Source organism: Aplidium turbinatum, chromosome 3 (genome assembly GCF_918807975.1).
Source record: "Aplidium turbinatum chromosome 3, kaAplTurb1.1, whole genome shotgun sequence".
NCBI lineage: Eukaryota > Metazoa > Chordata > Ascidiacea > Aplousobranchia > Polyclinidae > Aplidium > Aplidium turbinatum.
The window spans coordinates 1664634-1691650 of NC_137474.1; the positions used below are offsets into that span (position 1 = coordinate 1664634).

The following is a 27017-nucleotide window of genomic DNA, read 5'->3' on the forward strand; positions in this document are numbered from 1 at the left end:
AAGATAATGTATTCAGACGTTGAATCAATGTACAAATGAAATGTTATGCTAAATGGGTTCTTGGAACAAATCGTAGGGCTTCTGTGAATGTTTCTCAGTTTCAAAGTATCCTAGTCAGCAAAAGCTCCCTTTTCTACACGATTTCAACGTTTAGCGACGTTAACACGATAGGCCACACATTTGTTTAGCCTTTTCATTCTGTTACTACAATGTAAAAATGAACTGTGTTCTTGGAACAATTTTTTGCTGGTCGGGATAACTAGGCTACGGTACCCGATAATTTCCTTTCAATCCAAGCTGTAGGCCACACATTTGTTGGTCCAAACTAATCATTTTAACTATTCAAAAGTACTAACTTATAGACATAAACATGATCTATTTTTTTTTTTTTGGAACATTTTCTTTGTTTTATTTTTCCTTCATATCTTAAATTTTTCTGAAAGTGTTGCGACTGTGCCAAATTTCTTTCAACTCAATAACTTACTTCGGTCACAAGCACGTTTTAACGTTCGCGTTTTGTCGCTTCTACCTTTTTCTACACCTTTGCTATGTTGACGTATTGTTTTTGATATCATGATCAGAAAGAAAAACAACTGAACTGACATGACGAATTCAAGCACGTTTTAACGTTCGCGTTTTGTCACTTCTACCTTTGCTATGTTGACGTGTATTGTTTTTCATATGATGGTCAGAAATAAAAACAACTGAATTGACATGACGAATTTTAATTTAATAGTTCAAACATTTTCTTTTTATTCCTTTCTGCACGATTTCAACGTTTAGCGACGTTAAAACGATGTAAAAACGGCAATTATAATTAGGCTACGGTACCCGATAATTTCTCTTCAAAAATTTCAAAACCTCGCCGAATAGGGCACTCGCCGAAAAGGGCTCTCGCCGAATAGGGAACTCGCCGAATCGGACTAGTCGAATCGGACTCGCCGAATCGGACTCGCCGAATAGTAGCAGACCCCCTCAATTCATACCCTGAAAAGATTGAGAGAAAAAATTAAAAAAGCCAAAGTCGCTGATCGCAGTTTACCGTAATAGCACAAAGCCGAAGTCGCTGATCGGAGTTTCCGCAAACAACTCGAGGGTTAGCGGAAACTGCGGAAAAATATTTGCGGAAACTGCAATCAACGAGGGTTAGGGTTAGAGGGGTGTAACCTAATTCGTACCATGAACAATTTGTACCGTCAGTTTGTACCTTGAAAGGATCGAGAGAAAAAATTTAAAAAAGCCGAAGTCGCTGATCAAAGTTTCTGCAAGGTTAGGGTATCGGAGTAGCGGTTAGGTATCGGTAGTTAGGGTTAGGGTATCGGAGTATCGGTATCTGCAAACAAACTAAAAAGATCCAAAGAAAAAAATAGAACATCGCTGATCGCAGTTTCCGTTTTTCCGCAAACATTTTAAAATTTCCAGTAATGATCCTAAGAGTTTTCCGAAGTCGCTGATCGCAGTTTCCGCAAACATTTTAAAAAGGTTAGGGTTGATCAGAGTTTCCGCAAGCATTTTAAAAAGGCAGTGGCTATTTGACCGGCGCCGGTCTTTGAATCTGAAACACTATTTGACCGGTCATGACGTCACTATACAGGCACTTTTTTCTTTTTCTCTTTCAAAGCAAAAGACGAGAAGAGTGGCTATATAAGTTCTAAATTCGACGGTTATGTTCAACTGATTCGGCGGCGCGTAGGATACGTCTCGGGCTGGTGTTCCAGAGAGAATGAGTTCGAAGCTACGCGGAAGCGTTCTTTTTTTTCATTTTTTTTTTTTTAAATTTATGACTAAATTGTGACCCGACTCAATCGTTAAGCTGCTGCATTTTTGTGGTCAATTTTTAATTTGAGTAGCCTACAGTCCAATTTTTTATGTCTTTTCAACTATGAGTAATGAAGTTAGAGTTTTTTAATTTTCTTGAATTTGAGAATTTCTCTGGGTAATTTTCCGTTTGTCATAAGAGGATGTGTTTGCTGAACGACGCATTTCGTTAAGCGATGCGCACGCTGCCAAAAATAAAGCGATACGCACGCTGTTACTGTAATTCACGTTAAATAACTCACGGGGAGGAAAAATAAGTTTATTTTGGGTTGATTCAACGTTCGAGTCGGCACAAATCGATTTAATTTTCCCGGCGGGTTATATTGCGTAACAACAATGCCCAAAAAGAAATTTACGTTTGTTTGAATGTCTAACCCTAACCTTACAAACGCTCGTGTGGCCTCGGCATTTTTATTGCCGACGCTAATTTCAAAGACTGAGAAACTCTTTTCTTAATTAGAACAAAAATATCGAAACATCGAGTATTTTTCAAATATCGTATTGTTTTGTTTTTTTCAATATCGCCCAACTAGTGGCAGTTAAACTTGCACTTGAAAAACATCTCTCTGAAGAAGCAGATGTGGCAGTTACACCAAAATATTGCGCGTGACAAGAAAGATCTCTTTAATGCGAACAACGAAACTCGTACGTTTTTCCTATGCCGGATTGCACTAAATCGATAAACAATTCTACTTTCGCTGCAGCGAATTCGTTGCGACCAGACGGAGCGGTACGGAGTCGATCGTTAAAGCGGTTAGCCGTTTCACTTATCCGATTTCATATGGATTTTGAAACCGGTTAGGCTTCACAACCGGTTATTCTATATTTGGTATTTTATTTTGCCCATCCCTAGTTAGAGTTAGGGTAAAAGTTAGCGGAAACTGCGGAAAAATGTTTGCGGAAACTGTGATCAGTTAGGGTTAGAGCATAGATTACTCTAACTAAGGTTAGGGTAAGGTTAGTGGAAGCTGCGGTTAGCGGAAACAATGGAAAAATGTTTGCGGAAACTGCGATCAGCGAGGGTTAGGGTCATTGGCGTAATTTTTTTAAAAAATTTGTCGAAATTAGGGGTGCTCTAAGTTATCTTATGAAAATTGTCAATATAGGCTAATCAATTGAAAACCTAACCGATGGAAAATGTTAAAACAAATGACTCAATCTAATAGCAAATTCAACCATGTTTAGCCTACGTCATGAAACGTCGAATCAACATAAAAGAAGATAATTTTGTCATATGTGTAATCGAATAGACTGCAGCGGTATGTCAAACGATCAGATAGAAATGAAAACAAGTATTACATGCGAGGCGAAAGTGATCTTACATTGAATATTGAAATATATTCGACTTTAATTTGTTCACGTCTGCCTTATAATGCGGCTTGCTATAAATTAATCACATCCAAATTTGTTTATGCGGGTCGTTGTCTTGGAAACAAACTCCGTGACAAGTTCTTCCATGTTTAATTTCTCTGCCAATTCGCGATGACTACCTATAACGACCAAATTGTTCAGTCAATGTTGCGTTTGAGTGCTGCGAAAGTAGGTCTTCAAGCGTCGTAATAACGAAAAGGAACATTCGGCTTCACAGGAAGAAGTCGGCATAACAATGTAAGTTACCAAAGCTGCATATACAGCTACCGCAAAATGACTTCGGACCTTTTTGCGTACAGTAAAATTTACGCCAGTTTGTAGCCGTGCGTTTTACATTAGATCATACGACTAACATTAAGCATTATGACAAACAATGCAAAGATTGTGAAAAATGTCAAGAAGATTTTAATAATGATAAAATATTAAGAATGGTCGATTGTTTTTATTGAAAGGTTTCGTTGTATACAAAATGTTAGTTTTTCTTGAAATTTTAGAAAGGTCCGAAGTCATTTTGCGGTACCGGTAGCTGTATATTTGGCATTATATGGACCATTGACGGCTGTGCAGTGAATTTCTGACGTAGCGTATTCACTGTCACAACATCACCGTCACGTTTGCAACAAGCGAACCACTGTTTGCGTTTACGCAGCAAATCCTTGCGTTCCCAGTCACCATCATAAAATTTGCTTATTTTGGTAACATCGGCTTCTTTCATTGTGGGATTCTCTAGCAGCTCTCGTAGCAAGTCTGCCATTCGGTAATCGGTGTGATAAAGAAGGGAAACGGCTAACGATTGCATCTGACGCCGTTTGCAGAATGTTTTTGTAGACGTTTGAGTAGAAAACAGCAATTTCGTCTTCAGCAATTTCGTCGTCTTTCATTGTGGGATTCTTTAGCAGCTCTAGTAGCAAGTCTGCCATTCGGTATGATGAAGAAGGGAAACGGCTAACGATTACATCTGACGCCGTTTGCATAATGTTTTTGTAGACGTTTGAGTAGAAAACAGCAAATTTCTTCGAGCCAGACAAATTGTTTTCTCTCGAACGGCACTTCTTGACGCAGTGCGCGTGTTTGTGCTTAATTGTTATGCAATAGTACAATCATGTCTGCCCTTGATATGTGTGGCGCTGCGCGCCACACACAAATGTAAAACACTGAAAATATTGCACTTTGGTGAAACGACTTTCAAGAAAGAAAAAAAAACGTTATTTAGCAATGCAAATTTCCATTTGAATTGGTGTATTTTGTATGCAAACCAGGGCCCAGGGGTGCTCTCGCATTTATGTTGTTACCTCAGATTTTCATTTTGGGGTGCTCAAGCACCCTTCGCACCCCTGAAATGACGCCTATGGTTAGGGTTAGAGCATAGATTAGTCTATGGTTAGAGTTAGGGTTAGCGGAAAGTGCAGAAAAATGTTTGCGGAAACTGCGATCAGCGAGGGTTAGGGTTAGAGCATAGATTAGTCTATGATTAGGGTTAGTGGAAATTGCAATCAGTGACTTCAGCTTTCTTTCTCTCGATCTTTTTAGGAAGAAAATTTTAAAATGTTTGCGGAAACTGCGATCAGCGACTTTCGCTTTTTTTAAAAAATTTTCTCTCGATCTTTTCAGGGTACGAACTGTTCAGGGTACGAACTAGGTTGCATCCAAATTGATCAGACTTATTCACACTAGGCTTACTGTATTTGACACATGATTGTTGAATTTGAAACGGTATCAATTCTTTTCTGCCCCCAATGAAAGTTCCAGTTTCCAAAACAGTTCCCAAAGATTCTCAGTTGTAGCCAATATGTTTCCGATCAGATGTGGAGCTGACACAAGCTTTCCAATGTGATCATTTACCGTAGGCCTACTTTACTTTTAGAGTCGAGTCTCAAGAGGAAAATAATTTTAACTTGATATCCAATGCACTGAAAAATTTCTCTGTATTTGGTTCAACATAACTTACATACGGTATGTAAAGGTTTTTCAGTAAAATGGTTGGAATTAACACCAAATCATAATCGATTGATAACCTATCGTTTTAACCACCTTTGAGTACTGTACTGCATCTTTCAATCTCGCCCTTGTTTTTGGAAACTTATTAAAAGTCAGAGCCAACATCAAGTTTCACATGAAATTGCATTTCTTTTGTTGTGGTCCTTTACACAATTTAGATTTCGAGTTTAGCCCCAGTACTGACAAAGGTTGAAAAAGAACCACTGATATAGATATTGATCACTTGGTATGAAGTCTTATCCATGATCTGCAAGTTAGTTATCAGCGTACTAAGTATCTTGCAGTGGGAACATATGGACAACAATAGTTAGTTTAATTTGGCGACGTCCTCGTAATGCAAGTAGCCGGCACCACCTCAACGTGTTGTAGTGATTTATACATCAACGGCCTTTGATGAGTTATTATGGATTTGAGTTATTTTTGTTGAAGCTGTGCAGCATCTCATCTTTCTGCTTGGTCTTACTCTTACAATAAACTTGTGTATGAAGAATTTCAGACTCTATGCTCAGATTATCGCTTTATTGTCCTCGAGATGTCGTCATTATATTAAGTGCTATATATATGCGGAATACAACACACAGCGCCCGCTACATGGCACAATAGTACCAAGACTGAAAAACTCCATACGCCTTCAGTTCGGCGTAGCTCAAAAGCACTTTATGTGTTAAATTTGATTTAACTTTGAAGTTTAAAGCAGTTTATTTGTGTGTTGTTTGCTGCTTCCAGCTGTTTTGTTACCTGCATTTTTGTACGGTTATAGGCAAATTGTTCGTAAAGCAATTGTTCGTCAATTAGTTTTGTACTTTATTTGTCAATTAGTTTTGTACTTTATTTTTGCTTGATAAAGTATGTTTATATGAAAAAAGTACCGGTAGGATACTTTGGAATTGCATCAAACCAATATAGTGAAGTTTGATCTTAGTTTATTAATAATATTTGAAAAAAACTGTTCATATGTTTAGGACTTGGGCTTGGCTGTACTAGAATTTTAATATGATTAAATGAGCAAAATTAATACTACTATGATTAGTTAAACAAAACATATTGCTATAGTTATGGATAACTTATTGCATGCTGCTGTAGAGGTTGGCTCGTCATCGTTTCATTCCGTTTACACATCGAGCACCGAAGAAGAGTTGTATGATGTCATTGGTGGCTATTTAAACAGTAGGTTTACTGCAATGTTGAAAAAGTTTTTATTTCGTCTTATGCCTGTATAGTGTTGAGCAGCTGCAGGACAATTTTCCATGTTTTGATCGTGTCAATCACAATTTGTGTTATTGCAGCGAAGAAATGAGATGTTTAACATTCTTCATTTTACAATTTTTTTTACAAAAATCACTTTATCTCGCTGTCACAGTTTTGTTGCGTGGAACTATGTATAGTACGGTACCATTGTATTCTTATAGATGGTTAACTGTGCGTAGTTTTAACTAAATGAAAACATGTATCATTTCATCCCTTTATATTTGCCTTTATTATGAGAGGTGATAGAGTTCTCTTGATATAGTTCTGTTACTCAATGCAACAAACAGTTTACCAGCCTCATTATTTAATCATAAATCAATGTCGCTATTGCAGCATGCTTAGTATGATCAATGATCATGTCACTATCAGGATGATGAGGACATGATTATAGTACTGAGGAGTGAGGTTGCTGTGATAGTGAAATTGATTTATGATTAAAAAATGAGGCTAGCAAACTGTTAGTTGCAATGAGTAGCAGGACTATACCAATGATACGAGGCAGTCAACTGCTTCAAGTGGATAGCTTGCTGGGTTGGTTCACAAAAACAGAAAAGTTTTATTAGTCAATTAGTTCTCTTGATCATCAAAATTGGCTAAGATTTCTTTGTAAAATGTTTAGAAAATATTGTTGCAATGGTTTGCCCCTATGTTGCAAATGGCAAAGAATTAAAGGACACACTTCTGGTTTCCAATTTGCTCATTGAAGTTGAAGAATCTTGTATTAAATTCTTAAATGCAACATCAATATTACTTTATTTTCAGATGGAGAGTTATGCTGGATTGCAAAAGGGCCAATGCTTACCATCATCCATCATGGTAGCAAGCAAAGACAAGCTTACAAAAAGTTTGAAAATTCTTTTAATAAAAGTATTCCACTGAAAGTTGTAGCATGCAAGGTTAGTTATACTAGCTTGACATCATCAATTCCATTAAGTTATATTTTATATTGTTTGTTGACAAGTTCTGAATTGTTTTAAGATTGAACTGAATCTGCTGCATTTTAGTATGCGTAAGCAAATGTTTCAAAATTTTATCATATATCTTTCACACAGTTTTCGTTCTTTGAAACTGAGACTTATTTATTATACATAAGTTTTATTCCTTTACATCAAACTCCAGACTTTGTTTATGTAAAAGTTAATATTATGATGTGTCATATCGCTTTAATGCCCTTGTTGTTTACGACTTACGAGGCAAATATCATTGCCATGTTTTAAAAGCTTACTCAAACTATTTATTTATAGGAGTATGGAAACTTATTGGTTGTTGGTTTACAATCTGATGACAAAAAGGGAGCGATTTGTTTGTTTGACCCGCGAGGTTCAAAGGTGATCAAAACCATTGGAATCCCACATCCTGTAAGAATTTAATATGCTTTTATTTTTATCACAGTATTTTGATAATTTTTTAATGAATTTCTTGATCCTTTTGTGGAATTATATAATTATTTATATATAATATTATATCAAAATATAGTTATTACTATCTGGATCCTTAACAGCCTGTTTCACCTCAAACGGATCATCAGAAGGGTCTTTGTTAAGGATTCAGATAGTAATAACTATATTTTGATATAATATTATATATAAATAATTATATAGACACTATTATTGAGCTTGAGCTTAATTACTGATGCATGTGCATCTTTTTTGATGTTATATATATTTGTCTATTTTCAAAGTGTTGAAATCATTATGTTTCTGTAACCTAGAGATAATTAAGTGAAGAGGACATTAACCAGTTTTTCAATATAATTGTTCACTGTTCAGCATTAGTTGAAGTTACATTGAAAACCAATGTCGTTATGCCTAGCTAGGGCTAATTTATCTAAGTTTGTTAATTGCTGACATGCAATATTCAGACTTCAAAATTTCCCAGAAGTGTATTATTCCAGTTTGCCAAGTGGCAGCCAACGCTTTATTGTTGTGTTTTGCACTTGACAATTCATTTTAAGTGGTTTTGATAAGTAGGGTACATGGACCACTAATACACAAGTGACAGATACGTTTCATTTTGTATTCTTTTCAAGGTTTCTTGTTTGGAAGTGATTTTACTGCAAGGAGGCGCCACAGACTCTTCTAGAACCTTCTCTCAAAACTTAAGGTGGCTTTTTGGAGTTGTAGCTGTTGGCACAGAAGAAGGACATTTGTATTTGGTTGATTTAAGACTGGATGATAAGAACATGCTTCGTGAGCGAATTGCAACCATTGAAACTGTACCAACAGTTGTTCGAGAGCTTCCTAAACTGCGGTATGGCGTCCACCAACGGAACGCTCACCTTGGGTTTGATCTGCTTGGTAAGTGATTGTGATGTTTTTTTGCTTATCATTGTTTTCTTTTAGCATTTAGGGGCCAAGGGTCTATTACTTTACCACCACCTTCCACCTCATAGACGATGATTTCCCAAACTAAGCCAGCAGGCTACTGGAACTAAAAAGCACATAAATACTGTTCTGTTTGGTGCACGAAGGATGGTAGTGGTAGAAGTAGTTGTGATATGATCAGCAGTGCTATGTTTGTAATGGTTTTATAAACCTATTGGGTTTGTCGCCTTGTTCTGTTCCCAAATGTAAAACTGTCATAATTTTTGCAGCAGTATGCAATAGCATCGTGTGAAGCGTAGATTTTGCAGCGTGTATGAGGCAAATTCTGTGAATCTGCGCCCTTGTTTTAATGTATGACGGCAAATGTCAATTATTGGGTTGTTTTTACTACCAAGTCAAGTTAAAATGCGTTTTTAGATCAATGCCATGAAAATGATAAGTTTCACTACGTTGCTCCTGATGATGAGATCATTGATACGTTGGGAACAGAAGATGTTGACGTCACATCACTGCACTTTGAACGTCGCTGCACTTCTTTATTTGTTGGATATTCATTCGGACAGTTTCAGATCTTTGATTTACATGATTTGGCACTAAGGTTGGGCATATTTTTTTTTATTACGTTTTGAAATTAGTTATCATTCATTTTGTCACAATTCAATTTTTGTGAGACCACCTGATATTAAATGTAGTCTTATGCTTAGCTAGCCTATCAAGCTCGTACTAATTAGAAGATCACCTTCTTCTTGTGCTTGAATTACATAGAAATGAGAGTGGGGTGATTAGTTGGTTTTTCACTGTAGCCTTCCATTCGGCCGCTATGGCCATTCAATAAATTAAGTTAGTGAAGAGGTGAGCAGTGTTTTTTAACATCATTCTTAGTTGGATGTCAAACCAGGATTGGATGGTTGGTAGCTAAGTTCAATTGACCGTCTCATCTCTTAAAATTGTAATGTTCCAGAATTTTTAATTAGATGATTCAACCCTTACCCGTCGAACATATCGAATTGTTACACTCACAATAAAATGTTATTGCATTGTTGTTTTTCGTTTATAGTTATAGCAGCGAACTTCCCGAAGATTCATCCATGGTTCGATTTGTCTTTCAAGAACCAGAGAATGACCCAAAGAACTTCTGTTACTTGTGGCTCATCCAGTCTGTGTCTGACGAGATCTCGTACGTTGCAAACTTGCATTTGAACACAATTTATGCAATGTTATAGGGTAGTTCTGCTGGACGTTTACAAATATACATTGCTGATCACATCTGCTTGCAACGCAGTTCTTACTTAGAATATTGACCCACCGATGCAATGCTTTGTGACACATCGAATCTGAAGACATTACAGAATGGCCATATGTTAACGGATATGATAATGTTTTTCAGCAAAGCATAACAGGCAACATGTATTTTGGAACTTTTGTGGAGACTTTTAGCTGTGAAATTTTAGTGGTAAATAGTTTCAATGCGAATGGGGCAACTGGTAGTGGTTCTTGTTTTCCAGAAGCAGTTGCTCATTGACTGGCACGATGTTCCAGTTGATGTACAGAAAGAAGGAGGTGATGGAAATGGGAGGTCAATTTATTTCGCACTATAGCGACCTCGAGTGTTGCGCCCCTCGCTTCAACATCATTCTTGACCCTTCGTTAGGGAACGCACCATCAAGTGGGGACACCAGACTGCTGCAGTGTTGTGCTATTGGTAAACATTATTGTTTCAACGGTGCGATGTCATACAATTGGTTGATAGTTATTTTAACAAGACCATAGTGGAACTCGGACACTTGGCAGTGAAACTGTGAACTAAATTGACAGAAAGGCCAAGAGTTAGTCTTCGTGTTTCCTTTTATTCTACCTTAGGCTATTTCTTGAGGTGCTCGCTACTGCAGCATTGATTATTGTCTGCAATGACAGAACTGAAGTTAGTATACTTATCGAAACGGTCGCAAAACATGTGTTTAGTGTCTACAATCTACATTTTGGCTCTTTATTGTTTGATGGTCGCTAGTCTTTGGATAAAACTGATCCGCATTTCTTTCCTTGCTTCAGAGCACTTACCATCAGCTGGCCGCGTCTACCATGACGATGATAGTTGTTACACTCCTTCCACAAGTGTGTTGGTTGCAGCATGGGAGACTACGAGAAGCAAAAAGCGAACTATTCACCAAGTGCTTTTCGACTTGAACAGTTGGTATGTCGCCCACATGCCAACAACTAACAGGTGAGACGATTATCTAGGATAGTGTTTTTGCTTATTAGCTTGTACTTTTTGAGGCACTGGGAAAATACTTTTGAATCTGATGTAACCTGATACAGGAAAACTGTTAACAAGCTTTAGAATCCATGTTAGCAATCATGTGAAATTTCTTTGGTATCAAAGATACACCGCTCATGCGTGTCACCATTCATTAAAAGTGAAGGAAGAAACAGTGGTTTCATCGAAATCCATTGTAATATGATGATACGTCCATAACATTAATTATATTCTTACTCTGAACCGTCATAACAAACTGATGTTAAAGGAGTGAAGGCTGATGCTGTTGGTTATATAACGCTTGTTGTATGCAGAGGATATTCAGACGACCAGGATTACTTGGCCTTGTGGGAGCTCAACGCTGTCATGGACATCTCGCCTGGTGATGTGCTGGTATGAGTTGTTAGCACTTGATCGTTTCCAAATCAGCTTGTCGCATGTGCAATCGGTTGATCACTGATACGGTGTTTGATTGCATAGCCGAGTAGTGAGCGCACTGGTTTGCGGTTCAATAGGGCGCCGGTTCGAGACCGCTCGTGCATGTGGCTGAGTCTTGCGCATTGCGGGGTGGCGCCCCTTCGACTATAGCCCTTGACTTCTCTCATGATTATGAACAGTGCGCTGCTCTAGAGAGAAATGTGTACGACCTTTCTTAGGGCTATAAGCTACTGAACTGTGCTGGATTACATAGCTTTCAAACAACATCAATTTAAAAAGCGGAAAAGTTAGAACTGTTAATCTGATGACTACGTCGGTGGTCCAAAGTTTTTACAAGTTCCAAAACTACAAGATCAAGCTTCATAAAAGGCTTAATTGCAGTTTGAAGTATTTTCTCAAGGAAAGTTGCAATGCGTGATGCAAATTCATTGTAGTTGATTGTCGTCAATGCAGCGATAAGAAAACTGCGCAAGCTCAAGAGGTTTCATGTTTCTGAGTGTTGTGTATCCACTTTAGGCGTTGCACACCATCCCATCATCGCTTCGTCACTTTCGCTCCAAGCTCCATCCAGTCTCCCACCACTTCACTAGACCATCAGCCTACAGCTTAAAGACAAACTCCTTGTCATCCGAAGCGACCCAGACCTGCTCTATGCCAGGCGTACAGATACAGGTGAGTTGTGATTGGTTTGTTGATTGAATCCGTTGTGTAGGAAACTGAACATAAAGTTATTACTGGTAAAGCGGTGGTCGAATAAATTTGTGGCTAGAATACGGTGCGATACTGATGAGCCCAGCCTCATGGGCGAAACACGTGTCTGTCGCTGTCAATTCTTGCTACAAATCGGCTGCCGAGAAACATAAAGTTATTTTGCGTAGAAATCATTTCGTTTTGAAATATTTCGCTGCCTCTTGATCAACAATTGCCTCAAAACAACCAAGTACTTGTTCGCGCAGTAAGCATTTCCAGCTGTGTTGACAAAGTTTCAAGAATACTTATTGCATCTGAGATGCTGCCCTTTATGTTTGCCGGCTTTTTCTGTTATTTTTGGTAAATTGTATCATAATGGTAAAGCACCTGACCTTCGCTGCAAAAAAAATTTTGACTAGAAATTTAACTTTTTTGGTACGGTAATGTGTTATTTTGTAATTCGGGTCGACAATACAAGTACAACGTACCAATTATATCTTTGAACAGTTTGGTTCTCCGCTTCGGCCCAACAATAACATGTTCCCATTCCTTATTTTTAATGCCATACATCAAAGTTGCAGCAATTTATCTTATTTCCTATTTCATCCGAGCAGCAACCAACGCATTCATTCAATTGTTGTTGTTGACTTCCCAGATTATTCAGTACATGCTGCACAACCATTCCGAGTGCTTGGTTGATCCTTCATTCATGTTCGATGAAATGGTGGCTGTAGGACTCATCGATGCCTCAAACAATTCCGCACTCACGTTTGACCAAAAGAGAGAATGCATCTTATCCGCAGGTTTGTTGTCCTTGTCTGTCATTAGTGTCACGTGATGCAAGGTAGTTTGTTGAGCATTTGCATTCCAAAGAGTCCCATTTCCAAAAATCTTTCAATTTGGAGTTATTGCCAAGAATCTCTTTTCCACATGTTTAACAACGTACAATCTGCACATCAACTATGGACAAAATGAACCGTCAGAGAGCGCTGTTGCAACTTATTTGCTGTATGCTTTATCAATACAACAAGGTAAAGGTGGTGCCATAGCTGCTTTCAAGCTATGAGGGCTTGACAACTCCACAATCCCACATGTTACAATTACATCACATACAAACTTGCTGTTGCAGCTTTGGAGCATGGCGTCTTCACTTTCTTGTCTCGCGCGGTCAGCGACTTCGCGTCAGGCCAACACGCGGCATCTGGATGCACGTTACGGTTTATAATGGAATGGGCTTGGAAAACCACGGCGATTATCAAAGATTCGGTCGATGAGCTATGTGAGTATGAGCATAAATATTTATGAAATCTATTGAATTTTGGCCTGAAATTTCTGGTCTTTAATACCCGAGCCTGACCTACAAAACTGGGCCCAACTATTTGTCTTCAGCGCTGTATTGTAACATTATTTTCAGGTCCCTCCTAGAAACGTAGTGGGAAGATTCATCAACGTAATAAAAAGTGCAGTATAATAAGCGGCAACACGTTTCAGGTGTTCCAATATTCGATTGTTCATTGGTTGTCTTGGACGCCACCGCACAATCGCAATTGTCGCGTCACACTTCCGAACTGGGCGACCTGTTCCTGGTGTTCAAGGTAGTTTTTATGGAAAGTATTGTTGAAATTTTGCTACTTTTTTATCACGTTTGTTTTTTATTTGTGGAAGCTTTAATCCTTTCAAAGTTTTGCCTCCATTTCCCATCAATTGGCGTGCTCGTCTATTGTGGCTGGAATCTCTTTCTCGCCACCGTTTTTCTTCACTTTATTTATTTTTACCTTGAAATCTTCTTACCCAGGCACTAGTGAGAGAGGCGGAGACGAGCAGCGAACAGAGCCAGTTGGAGCTCAACGTCAAGATCAGTGTCGTCACTCTGATAAAAGATTATTTGAAGGTTGGTTGTTGTTGATCTTTCAACGTCGCCTTGACTGAGTGGCCGAGTGAAAAGTGAAAAGCGTCGACTTAAAGGCATACTAAATGAAATTTTCAAACAGGAATTAAGCATTAAAATGCGTAAACTGAACATTCAAGAATACATTTCAAAAACAATTATCGAAAAAAATTTGTTTTTAATGGCACTGGCAAGGCCCAAAGTCCAATGTTTCATTTATTTTTAATTTTTTCAAAATGATTAAAAAGTGGAAACACAGCTCGAGAATACGTCACTATCGACAGCAATAACAAAAGCCACGTTACCATATCTGATGTTTTAACATCAGATCTGATGTTATGAGCAAACTGTCTGATGTTTTGACGTTGAATCATTTAATGTGCAACGATGTTGAAGCGATGTGAAGAGCCAGCATTGCTCAGAGTATGCGATTTCGTCTGCATGACCAACAACGCCAATGTTTATAACTTAGTTGTGATGTATACAATATATTGGCTGGATTATCAAGCAGACTTTGCCTACAAGCGTCGATTCCCAGACAACAAAATCCGTCATATTTACATTGATTCAACGTCTGTGGGCTATAACGTGGTAGCTTGATGCTCATTGCATGTAAAACGACATTGGATGATCTTCCTAGTGCAATCTTTCCAGATCCTCCGTTGGTTCATTGGCGCAGGATTGCTCCCGGAACAACTGGAAGGCCACTTGTCATCTGAGCTGCGTGCTTGTGAGGAGTTCCATTTCGTCTACAAGCAGAACTCCCTAAGAAGGATCTTCGACACCAGGAGAAACGAATTGAAAAGAATTAACACGTAAATATAATCAAGTAGCCGTTGAAACAATGTCTAGCAACGTAACGGCAACTAAAGGTATCTCTTCGCGTCCTTGAGAGGATGCATGAGATAATTTTGTTTTAACTTATGCTCAGTGACGCTTTCCCTGTCATTCCGCAATGCAGTACCATACCAGGGTTGCCAGGTAGTGGGTTATGGCTAGTTGGATAAGTATTTGCGTATCCGCTGTTATTGGCTTCAGTGAGGCGTGCTTGAGATCACTCTGTGGGCTGCCTGATTTGGAGCTGAAAAAAAACGGAATGGCCCGTTTCGGTGAGTCCGATTCGGTGAGTCCGATTCGGTGAATCCGATTCGGTGAGTCTGATCCCTTGACGGGGGATTTTTTAATTTTTTTTTTAAATTATCGGGTACCGTAGCCTAATTATTAGGATGTTTCATTTTTTCACGATTTTTGAAATTGAAAATGCTTGGGGTCTAATCAGATCGGATTTTGGCCACATACAGCCGATCCAAAATATTTTTTCGATCGGACGACTTTTAGAGAGTGCGCGACCCCCCCAAAGTTTGAAAATTTGAAGCGTGGGAAAATTTGCAGGAAGTATGCGATATCTCGGTAACGGAAGGAGATAGGAAGACGGGCAAGGTGTCAACTTGTTCGGAATGGCCAACTTCCTATCTGCGCTTAATACATTTTACTACCCTATCTGCAACGAAAAAAAAGTTAATTGCGAAAAACTGTTTTTTTCATATTTTCTTCCCAGTTCTACAGAAGCGAATCCCTTCCAGTAACTGCAGTGATGACAAATGACATTTTTTACGAACAAAAGGTTTTGTTAAATGCACTTAACAATGCAGGTGGACGACTTGTAGAATATTATACTGTGCTTTTTAAGTTTTCAGAACTACATTCTTGTTCGAGTTTGTAGTAAGAAGATTTGTTAGTTATAATAATGTATAGGGTTGTTTTGAGAAGCTCCCGTTGCAGATTGAGTCGATGTCATTCGCCATCTGCTGGTATAATTTACCATGGATTGTCATTGCAGGTGTTAAGATTTAAGTATTGGCTATTTGTACCCAGAAGTAGTTAGTTCAATTGCTATTATGCCAGAAACAAGACTTGACGCCAGTGAGACATTGCAGAAATTTGAAAAGCTGCCAGGGAATGTACTACCCACAAACATAAGCGTTCTTCACCACTACATTTTTTTATGCAAGCAATGCAGTGAAACGAATCCCAAGTTCTTTAAGAAGCCTCCATGTTTTGCTGATGTCAAGGGACAGTTGATAAATGATATAGTTCATGTTTGGGTTAGTGCCAGCCTTCCGGTGATAAGCATCCTTCGAGTTGAGACCAGGTTAAAACTGCTCATAAACAAATTTAAGGCAATCAAGAAAAGAAAACAGCCACAGACGGGAGCGACAGAAGGTATATTCCATGAGCTGTTTGATATCTGCAAGTGTAAATGTGCCATTCCATCACAGGTGAAGTTTTACAACGGCAGACTTTCTTGTAGCTGTCAATGGATGCACCGTATCCCAGAAGAGGAGGTTAAGTTTTTGCAAGATCAAAGTTCTGCTAGAAAGATGTTTATTACTGCATCTCGCAACAGATCTTTTACTTTAAGGGTAAAAAAATAGATTGAGTCATCAGAGTTCTTACCAGCAAAAGTTACCAAGTGAAGATGAACCATCTTGCTCTTTTTCGACCAGCTCAGAAACTTCCAGCCTGGTAGCACAGGAGAGGCTAAGGCGAAGACCTGCAGATATGATTACACCTGATATAACCGTTTCCAGCAGTGAGTCTTCGAAAGATGAGACACGAGGCTTAATTCTTGATCCTGATTTCGCCAAGACAGCAGTAACAGGTGGCAAGATGTACACAAAAAAACGAAAAATTGCCGTAAGTTCTTTAAGCTGTATGTTAGCTGACCGGCGAAACACTTCTACTCGCCAACAGTCTGACCAGTTGCTTGCATGTGCTGGTGACGATATTGCTGCCTCACCGACTACCATGTATAGCTGTAGGGAGAAAACAAGAAAGCTGTGTTTAAAAAAATGTGATGATGACATCTCTGCTTCCGATTTCCTGCAGCTTCATTATGATGATCGAAATGTGAATGGTATGGATCGTTATGTGTTTTTGGTTCAAACGCATGATCGAGCAAAGAACAAAACTATGGAAAGAGTTATCGGAGTAAAGTCTTTTCTCAAGGAAATTTCTGTTAATAGTGAAGCTGTCTTTAATGCGATTATTGGTGCATGTGGTGCATTTAAGCAATGCTGAAGAATAATCATTAAGTGTTACATGCCGGCAGTAATTTTTATTCTTGGGTAACATGCCCGAATTTTCGTTCTACATGATGTTGCTTATTTGTTTTGCTTTCACTGGTCATGACTGGGGGATCCCTGTTCCTGCGTTTGAGTACCTCTAGTCCGCAAGTATTGTACATACTGTTGAATTTATGATTTTCTTCGCGTTCACATGGTGTATGACTCTTGATTTGCACAGCCACGTCAATGTCAACTGTTTTGTTTAATTACTCTGTGTTGGTAGCTTATGCTGAAACGTTTACATGTGAGAGACACTGTGCGATAGGAGATGACGGTATTCTAAGCCAATCGTGAAAGGAAGTCCATTGTTGTGTAACATTCGATGCACACTTGTACCCTATGCCATAGCACATGTTTGTTGCTCTCTATAACTTGTAATCACTGTAGTTACTGGTTCCAAGGGTTTTGCTTCTGTAGAACGAAACATCGAAAATATGAAAAAAACAGTTTTTTGCAATTAACTTTTTTTTCGTTGCAGATAGGGTAGCAAAATGTATTAAACGCAGATAAGAAGTTGGCCATTCCGCACAAGTTGACACCTTACACGTCTTCCTATCACTTTCCGTTACCGAGATATCGCATATTTCCTGCAAATTTTCCCACGCTTCAAATTTTCAAACTTTGAGGGGGCCGCGCACCCTCTAAAAGTCGTCCGATCGAAAAAATATTTTGGATCGGTTGTTTGTGGCCAAAATCCGATCTGATTAGACCCCAAGCATTTTTGATTTCAAAAATCGTGAAAAAATGAAACATCCTACTAATTATCATTGCCGTTTTAGGGTTAGGGGTTTGGGGTTAGGGTTAGGGGTTAGAGGTTAGGAACTCACCGAATCAGACTCACCGAATCGGACTCACCGAATAGTAGCAGACCCGAAAAAAAAACCTTGCCACGTCCACGCAACTGGGCGCGTTTCCGTCATTGCTACGTCAAATCTAGCTTCCGTTAGAATGCGCAAGGTAGCGCCGTTGTGGTTATCGTCCTATATTTTATGCCACGACATAACCCAGTGGTCATTATCCTGTCAACCAGCATAGCCCGTAATCACATGATCTCAACCTACAAACATTTTCGTAAAATCAACTGGTCATGAGATGTAGTTCAATAAAAACGGGATGTTGTAGAGTTGTCAAAATATTTCGTTTCATCGCGACAATGTTCCAACTCTGGAGGATGTTTAGATCTTCCGAGGCGAGCTTATTGGTGATAGATGGCTTGATCGATGATGCTGGAGGGAGCCTGTTGGAGCGTTGGAAGAAGATGAATGATCATGAATCAGCCAGTTATCCTCCTCCTAGCTTAATGGTAAGCTCGGTTTGTAGCTCTTGATTGTTAACTGCTGCATCTGCCATGCTGGCTATTTGTCTCAGTGGAGTGTCACAATATTTAGATGCCCTGTGATTTCATATTTTATCTGTAAGTACATTTCAATGCAATGTTTCATTTTGCTGTGTTATCAGTATACAAGTGGATCTATCTATGTCAGCGGATAGATTTTAACAAATTTCCGCCCTTTTGCTTCTAATACACTGTCAGCGCGCCTGACCTCAATCTGTGGTGATTTGTTTAATTTGGATAAACTTTTGCTGTTTTTCCTGATTCAATCTAAAATTTTTATTAGAAACCTCCTCACACACTTTCCCGTTATAACAACAAACATTCTGTGCAGTTTACATTGTTTGATCACAGGCGCTCTTAGACATGTACTACCTGGAGAACATAGACGAGAAGCTCAAGCACATCATTGTTACATATTTCCTTCTGGACATTCTCGCTATTGCCGAGAGCTCTGACGTGAGTGCCAGTTGTAAAGTAGCATATGTGTGACCTAGAGCTGTACGCTTCAGCAGAGCTATGGTTTTGGATATATTGTATTCGCTGCTTCAGTAGTGTATGCGCACTTGCGCAGGCAGTGTGGATGATGGATTGTTTGGTTACTGCATATCAGAGTTTCCCAATTTTTGTGTAGCCACAGACCATCTTCAAAAAACTATCCAGCTTGCGAACAAGCGCATCCTAAGAATGAAATTTATGCAAAATTACTCTGGAGAATTATAATTTTAATGCTTTAACTTTGAGTCCTTTCAATCACTGAACCCCTTCAAATCTTTCCACGGTCCCCTGTTTGGGAACCACTGCTGTGTAAGGGATCATAATGGGAACGTTTGTCTGATCTGTACGCAGCAGTGGTCTAATTTCTCGTTCTGATGACCGCCCATAGGTCGAAACCTCGCCACTGCTTGTAATCACAAAAAGTTGATGAATTTATAGGACCTGAAACCCCACGCAGACGAGTCTTGTGTGCCCTGGGCCCTGGCAACTGCAAAACTTATTCTCACCATTTAGTGGAGTGCTTCTGCACACAAGAAGTCACCGAGGCACCGAAACTCTCATAACATTAAGGCAGCAATGGAGTACTTATCACTAGATCTATAGAGTCGGGGCAACCTGGTTTTGTGGCATTTCAAGGTCATAAAACTCTTTCAACTCCACGTCATCACTTCTTAGGACGAGCGGCACAACAGCGCTATCTACTCTGCCAGCTACGAGGAGCATCGACAATTCATCAGTTATTTTCCGCAAACCTTCCAACTTCCCCCAGCCACTACGAAGCTCATCAAAGCGTTCTGGATGCTGGACCATAAGCAATTCCAGGTGAGTCCAAATGTTTAGTTGAAATCGGTTTTGAAACTCAACAAGAAATGAAGTTGATTGACCCTTCTTCATGCGTTTGAGACCGCGGCAGGTCACGTTGTTAAATCCAGGCCCAGCAGCCAATGAGTTGTGTGTTCATCGAGCGTTATTAGGTCTACATGTCTATCATTGGGTCGATATACAGGACATTGGTAGAGAATGTGGTAGGCTATGCAGTTTGAAAATCTGAGCCAGATGCACAAGATGGTGAGTCGGCGAGGCCCAATTGAAATATGTTACTAATTACTATTGAAACGGCCCACCTCAGTTCGCAAGCGATTGAGCTTCACCCATTCCTTCCGAGTTAGTTCTGCTCCTGGTGGAGCATTGATATTGGGAAGGACCGTGAATTGAACTGGTCTCGCGACTTCTTTCCATTCACTATTCCAAACTTCGGAAATGTGGAGTTTGAAGTTGCGGATAGCTGAAGAACGGCGGGAAACGAGATTTCAAGCGCTGGGGTTTTGGGGGTGTGATTTTAGGACCATCTGGTTAAGGAGATGGTCATCCCTTGACATAGCTTGTAGGACCAGCCTACGTACGTGATTTTTCTTACGGAGTCTAGCTGGGGTAATGCTATATAGTACCGGCAGAAAGTCAGTGGGAATTGGAAGAAGGCAACCGGCGATTATTCTCATGATGTTATTAAAGGCAGTGTCAATATTGCTTATTAGAGGGAGCATATTCGGAGGTGCTGTAAACAAGAGCAAGAGTGTGAAGTGAAGGCACCAGCACCCCAGGATGTTCCAGCGAAGCATCTCAAAAAGTTGTTGCGTGCTGATAGTTTAGCATGGAGGGCTTCAGCATAGTGTTTATATGTCAATTGCCGATCGACTTTCACTCCTATGTTGATTGAGCCGGGAAATGTTTACCCTTGCTTGCTGCTCATTTTAAGTCTGATGTTGCTGGCTCGGCATTTTTGTTGAGTTACATTTGTCGATAAGAGGTTTAGTTGTTTACACAGTCTACATTTGACAGAACAAACTAGCAAACTGTTGTGCTTTCTAGACCTTCCTCTGGGTTATATTGTTGTTGAATTACTGGGTATACTGTAACCACGAGTAGAGTTTGAGTGATATCGTTGCCGTAAACATTTACTCGACTGACGTGGCAAAAGGTTTGTTTTGTTGCGTTACCCTGAATCTGACAACACTTGTCGTCAAGTGATGTATTTATGTAAATTTGAAGTTATTAGACATTGATTCAACGATAATCTTGCGACTCTCGCACTAAATAAACATCCAACATCACCATTCACCAGCTTACCCAGAAGAAAGCCGTGATCTTGTCTTTTTAATGAAATACGTACCTAGCAAATAATTTGCAACAATCTTCGATTTGTGATACGCAAATGAAGCGTTTGTGACGTGATATGGCGAGGAACCAATACACAACTCAATCAGACGAGCAATTCATGTCGATAGGTTTACCACTTTTCTTTCCAGTAAAGTAGGCTACTCTTGCATAGCTTATCGTTCCGTACAAAAACAATCGTCATTAGATGGATCTGGTGGTGATGACAAATGTAAAGTGAAAAATGCACGTTTTAAACCGAGAGAACTGGCTCCCATCGGCAATAAACAACGTTGACTTTTTGCTTCAGTTATTGAAAATACGATACATCGATTTCGTACTTTCTTAAGGTCCTGTGTTTACTGGAAACCGTGAAGCTTCAGCACCCATGCCCACTTGCATGGTATTTCAGCTTGGGTTAGGTCAGGAAAGGAGACATGCAACTCATCTCCGGCTTGAGACCATTCTACCGGTTGGTTGTATCCAAGAAGAGAAATGGACGATTGGAAACTATCAGGAATGGGGGCTTTCAATTTCAATAGGTTGTTTTTGGGCCAGGAAAGCACAAAAGCGTACACGCTTGACCCTTTCGAAGTATACCACACAGTTGAAGTCGCGTTATCGTTCTGCGCTTTCCAAGGAGTGGACGCATAGACGGCTTCCCCATTCACCTTCAACCAGCTTCCGATCTGCTTCAGGCGCTCTTGGAAGACAGGCGCGATCATTCCGTCATGAGTGGGGCCAACGTTCATCAGCATATTTCCCCCACAGCTGATGGTGGACGCCAGTGTCTGGAAGAAAAGCAAATTTAGTAAGAAGCTTCTAGAACAAATAATAAAATTTGCCCAAGAATCGGCAGTCTTACTGGACCGGTGAAATCATGCAGAGACAGAATCGTCCAGTTAACGCTTGATGATGTTCATCACAGCACCTTCATCAAGTAATTTTGCCATGTTGTAAAACACTGCTTTGAAGATAATTCTTGTAGTTCGATAAACGGCATAGTCTCGGTTTGTCAATGAGTCTTTTCTCCACTGTGTAAGTCTAGTTACCGAGGAAGTATGTATTTAGGGTTAGGCAAGTAGTCACTATCTTGTTTCAAGCCTAGCCTGCATTTACCTGGCTAATCTCCCATCCACCCAGTGGCAGATTGATAAAAATGATTGTTGAAGAACATTTATGGTAAAAATGTGGAATTTGTGACCTATTCATACTTACTGCAAGTATTTCTTCGATGGTCAAAAAGTCTTCTATATTTGCATTTCGCCGGTAACCCCAGGATGACTTGTCGATGGTCATGCAATTCTCCCATTTGTGGTTTTGCAGCTTGCCAGGGTTGTATCTGAGTGGAAGATAAATGTACTAATGAAAAAAATGAGTTTTGGTCGACTATTTTTGAATTATTTTATGACGACGACAATCATTGTTAAATTGCTTTGCTCCTTTGATATTGTGGTTTGTGAATGGCTTCCTGTATAAACCACTCGCTGTTTGGCATCACAAATATTCACTTTCTTCAAATAACCAAGAAAATGTGTGTGGGATGCGCGTGAGATCTAAACCACAAAACTGGCTGGTTTTTATGTTGTTCCGTACTAAGTAAGCCCTAAGCAGTTTGTCCACATCAGAGTACCATATCAATGACTTGTGGCCGAGAAAGGTGCGAGTTTGTTTTGGACAAAAGGCTTTCAAAGTGGTACCGGTTCTGTTATATGCAAGAGCCTGCTGAAGTCATGTTAAGGTAACTCCAAGCATACGTTGTAGGGATGGCCTCAACTAAGATGCAAAATCGCTAAAACCTCTGCTGTTGCAAAGAAACATACTTTCAAATTTTGCTTCTTCCCAACGTCTCACCTGTCCTGGCAAGTATAATATCCCCCATGGTGGCAGTGCGTCTCATAACCCCACCTGTCGTTCGTCACCACTTTGTCCTGGAAAATGGTAAAATGGGAATTAGTTTTACCATTCTGATGTATTTGTGAGGTTATAGGTAATATTTGCAAAAGTACAATTTAAAGTAACAAAGCACTATCTACAAAAGATGTGGTCTATCTGGTGTTATATACAATGGATGCTGATTTCATCGCCAATTCACCTTGACTGGACTTTCATTGTACAACCAAGCTAGGAATCCAGTGGAGTCCCAATAGTCAACTGGACCTACATCTCCATCGGACCACACAATGTCAGGCTCATAAGTGTTGACAAGCTCATACAGTTCAGGCATGGCCTTGTTCTTCACATAATCTCTAGTTGTAAACTTGGCATCCTTGTCCCTGTGTTGTAACAAGACCATTAGTCGTGCGTATGTGACGTCACAAAGCCTATATTGTTTGCAAACAACACATAAAGTTAATGACGTCACAATGCTTATATAACTCTCGGCAACAATTTTATCACTCGACTTCAATAGTAAAACTTTGCATCAGTCTCTTGATGACCAATGCATCTGGTGCCGCCTTGCACCAGAAACTAGCACTAAAATAATGCACAATTATGACCTTGCAACTTAGTATTGTGACACACCATGATACGTAACAGAACAATAAGCCACCCCTTTCACTTACTGGTTATAGAGTGGATTAAACCATTCAAAAAGAGAGTGATAAAGACCGAAGTGAATATTTGTTGAATTTCTTATTGCTGCCGCCAGGTCTCCAACTAAATCCCGTTTTGGCCCAACATCCATTGCATTCCAATTCCAAGATACTTTGGAAGGCCAGTTGGTGAACCCTTCATGGTGCTTGCTTGTCAACACAATATATTGAGCACCAGATTCTGTACAAAACATTATGTTACCACAAAGCGAAGGTGCCATTGGGTTTTTTCATTGGTACAACACCACCTATGATTAATGCCGATGGTGAATGCGACTTCGAATGGACAATCCGTAGCCCACGGCACTAATTTGGCGGGTTAAATAATTTTAGAGCTGTCAATAGCTACCACCAACAGCAGGACTGGCAGCTACGCTTTGATGACAGAAACTTAACAGGCTTTGATTGTATGGCCATTTGTCAAATTTATAGCGTTATTAGCCCTCAACCCCAAAAAGGGCACCCACTGTTTAGAGATTGAAAAAAGTGAAATCAATAAACTCGATCTAATGCTTTCTAAACATCCATTGATCCCTCAGATTATTATTGAAATGGTTCATAAAACATGTGCAGACATTTATTAGGGATTTCCAACATGATCACATATATCGGGTAGGCCTGGTTTGTACACTGTAAGCAATTTTTAGTCTTTTTACCTTCAAACAACTTTGCCCATTCATAAGGATCATAAAACTCTGCTGTGAATGACCTTCCAAAATCCGCGTATGTGAAATCTGGGGGGTAGTTTTTGTTCATAAAATCAACAACACTCTGAACCGGTTTGGTGCCCTATAAAATTTATAATAATCATTAGTATTTTGCAATCTCACCAGTTCATTTTGTACTACTGGCATTTTGCTAGCTATTAAGCTCATTAGTATAATATCAGGGATTATAAGAAAATGGGTTGATGGCAGTTGCAAAAACATACTTCTTGCTGTAAAACTATGAAATATCGTTGTCATTGCCTAAGGATGCTGTAGCTGCAAAGTTTGTGTCGCCATGACTAGTCTCACTTTAGTTTCTACCAAAAGTTTTGGCCCACGTATGCCTTGCACCATAGTCTAGCGAATTTCAAACTGTTTCATAAAGATTTTTATAGGTTTTAATTTAGCTGAATTATGCAACGATCTGCATTTTTACAAATGATTGGTAATAGTTTGAGATTTACAATGCTCATAATGCAATTATTTGGTATGCAAGTAACCAAATTTTTCTGTGGTTAGCCTATTTAATGTGGACTATAAACTATTCTAACACATAAATTCTAGTTAAATTGTACATACCTTCCAGCGCCACCAAAACCATTCGCTTTTAAAGCTTGGTACGGAAAATACTCCCCAATGAATAAATATTCCGAATTTAGCTTCATCGTACCAAGATGGCAAAGGTCTTTTGTCCAACGAATCCCAAGTTGGTTCATACTTCATTATTGGTTTAGTTGGTTTGTCCATTTTAAGTTGACTATCTGAGACAACTTCACGCAGTGAAACAATTTCATCTTGCGCAAGCTTACCATATTTTCGGGAGCAAGCTACTTGCAATAATACCACAAGCAGGAATGCAATGATCTTAATCATTTTTAACTTTCTATAAAACAATAAGACAGCATTAAAATCATACAGTGCTTTCATGGAAGGTTTAAGGATGGACAGCAAAATTACAATCTTGCATACAGATTAATTGCATTTGAGTTGGTATAGACATTATTTAACAAACATTATAGCTTTTTAGGAGCAAAATGGTTGGAATGTCTGGTTACTCTAATCAAAAAATAAAAAACCCAAATCGCAGATACTAAACTCATGTTCAGCAAACGTTTCGAAAACTAAACTGTTTTCATCTTCAGTGCTATAAATGTAAATGAAATATGTAAATGTTATGAATGATGCGTACAGGTTAATTGCGTTTGAGTTGTTTATTGACCTTAATTTACAAACACTATAGCTTTATTTCTAAGAAATTCATTGCATTTATACAGCTCGATCTAATAATGTTTTGCACAAAACAAACTACCTTGATTGATTATAACATTTTTGAGTACGTACAGTAAAAAAATACGCTGTGGAATACCAGCACACAAAACTTCATCAACATTGATCAAAGATATGTCAGCACTGTTGAATGTTGTTGCTTAAAATACGTCGTTAATTGTTTCCCAGGGGAAGCAGAAATGTCTTCTCAGTGATCAATTGAAAAGTAACAAACTTATCTGCTGTCCGAAGCATGAATTAAATATATTCAACTAACCCCAACATGTCACATCAGAAGCAAATATTTCAGTTTCACAATCACAGCCATGCTTGGTTCAATGTTAATGAAAAGGATGAATAAAAATGTGCATGGCAATATACTTCATGAATCATGATAGCAATACTTTCCAAAATCAAAAACGGGTGCAAACATAGAAAAGGTTGGAGTCGTACCAAATTCTTTACACAGTACATTTTCTTCAGCATAATAAGTTCAAGAAGGTAAAACTGTTTTTAGGGGATGCACTGATATCTGCTTTTCTTAAAACACAAATACTGTATATTAAGGGGGGGGGGGGGGGGGGGGGGTACAGAATGTTCATCAGGCATTTGATTATAAAATACTTTCTTACATTCTTCTAGTGCCTGTAGACTCGGAATGGCCCGTTTCGGCCAGTCTGATTCGGAGAGTCCGACTCGGAGAGTTCCCTATTCGGAGATTTTTTGAAAATCCAACAACGACATCTGTTTATTTAAATAATTTTGTATTTTATTCCACAATATCGTTTCTTTTGCATTCGGACAAAGAAAAATTAATTTAATTGAAATTTAACGAAAAATAAAAAGCGAATTAAATTTATTTTTGAGCTATTAAATTAAAATGTTTGCTCACATAAAATTGACATGTATCCTGCATCGCTGTCTGTATGCAAACGAATTTTGGGTTTTATTTTTATTTTTTATAATTTGGTTTTCAAAAAATCTCCTAATAGGGAACTCTCCGAAAAAGGCTGTCTCCGAATAGGGAACTCTCCGAATCGGACTCGCCGAATAGTAGCAGACCTCTGTAGACTAGGGTACCACAAGACGTTGAAAATAATGTAACAAGTTTTATTTATTATGTTTCAAAATGGAAGTATGTCAGACTCAGACATGAAGTACATGCATTTGCATCCAGTTTTGCTCCCGGTGGAGCATTGATATTGGGAAGGACCATGAATTGAACTGGTCTCGTGACGTCTTTACTTTCACTATTCCAAACTTCGGACATGTGGAGTTTGAAGTTGCAGATAGCTGAAGAACGGC

The 27017-nt window shown here is 39.1% G+C and overlaps 2 protein-coding genes across 3 annotated transcripts in view; one reads left to right on the top strand and one right to left on the bottom strand.

Annotated features, from left to right (window-relative positions):
• Positions 1-6212: 6212 nt before the first annotated feature.
• Positions 6213-27017, top strand: part of LOC145767635 (uncharacterized) — a 47623-nt gene continuing 26818 nt past the window's right edge. For both annotated transcript variants that reach the window (XM_082579488.1, XM_082579490.1), the window contains exons 1-18: positions 6213-6354; positions 7198-7331; positions 7680-7793; positions 8465-8732; positions 9177-9357; positions 9817-9936; positions 10265-10461; positions 10809-10980; positions 11328-11406; positions 11968-12123; positions 12797-12944; positions 13271-13420; positions 13633-13736; positions 13937-14032; positions 14684-14844; positions 18337-18460; positions 18845-18949; positions 19664-19810. In XM_082579488.1, coding sequence (XP_082435614.1) covers positions 6243-6354; positions 7198-7331; positions 7680-7793; positions 8465-8732; positions 9177-9357; positions 9817-9936; positions 10265-10461; positions 10809-10980; positions 11328-11406; positions 11968-12123; positions 12797-12944; positions 13271-13420; positions 13633-13736; positions 13937-14032; positions 14684-14844; positions 18337-18460; positions 18845-18949; positions 19664-19810 — 2568 coding nt within the window. In that variant the 5' untranslated portion in view covers positions 6213-6242. The remainder of the gene's footprint in view (positions 6355-7197; positions 7332-7679; positions 7794-8464; positions 8733-9176; positions 9358-9816; positions 9937-10264; positions 10462-10808; positions 10981-11327; positions 11407-11967; positions 12124-12796; positions 12945-13270; positions 13421-13632; positions 13737-13936; positions 14033-14683; positions 14845-18336; positions 18461-18844; positions 18950-19663; positions 19811-27017) is intronic.
• Positions 21119-26729, bottom strand: LOC145767636 (alpha-L-fucosidase-like). Its single transcript, XM_082579491.1, has 7 exons — positions 25026-26729; positions 24396-24528; positions 23710-23920; positions 23238-23418; positions 22997-23073; positions 22361-22484; positions 21119-21933 (listed from the first exon to the last, which is right to left on the bottom strand). Exons 1-7 carry the CDS (start codon positions 25371-25373, stop codon positions 21502-21504), a joined length of 1506 nt encoding a protein of 501 aa, XP_082435617.1. The 5' UTR covers positions 25374-26729; the 3' UTR covers positions 21119-21501.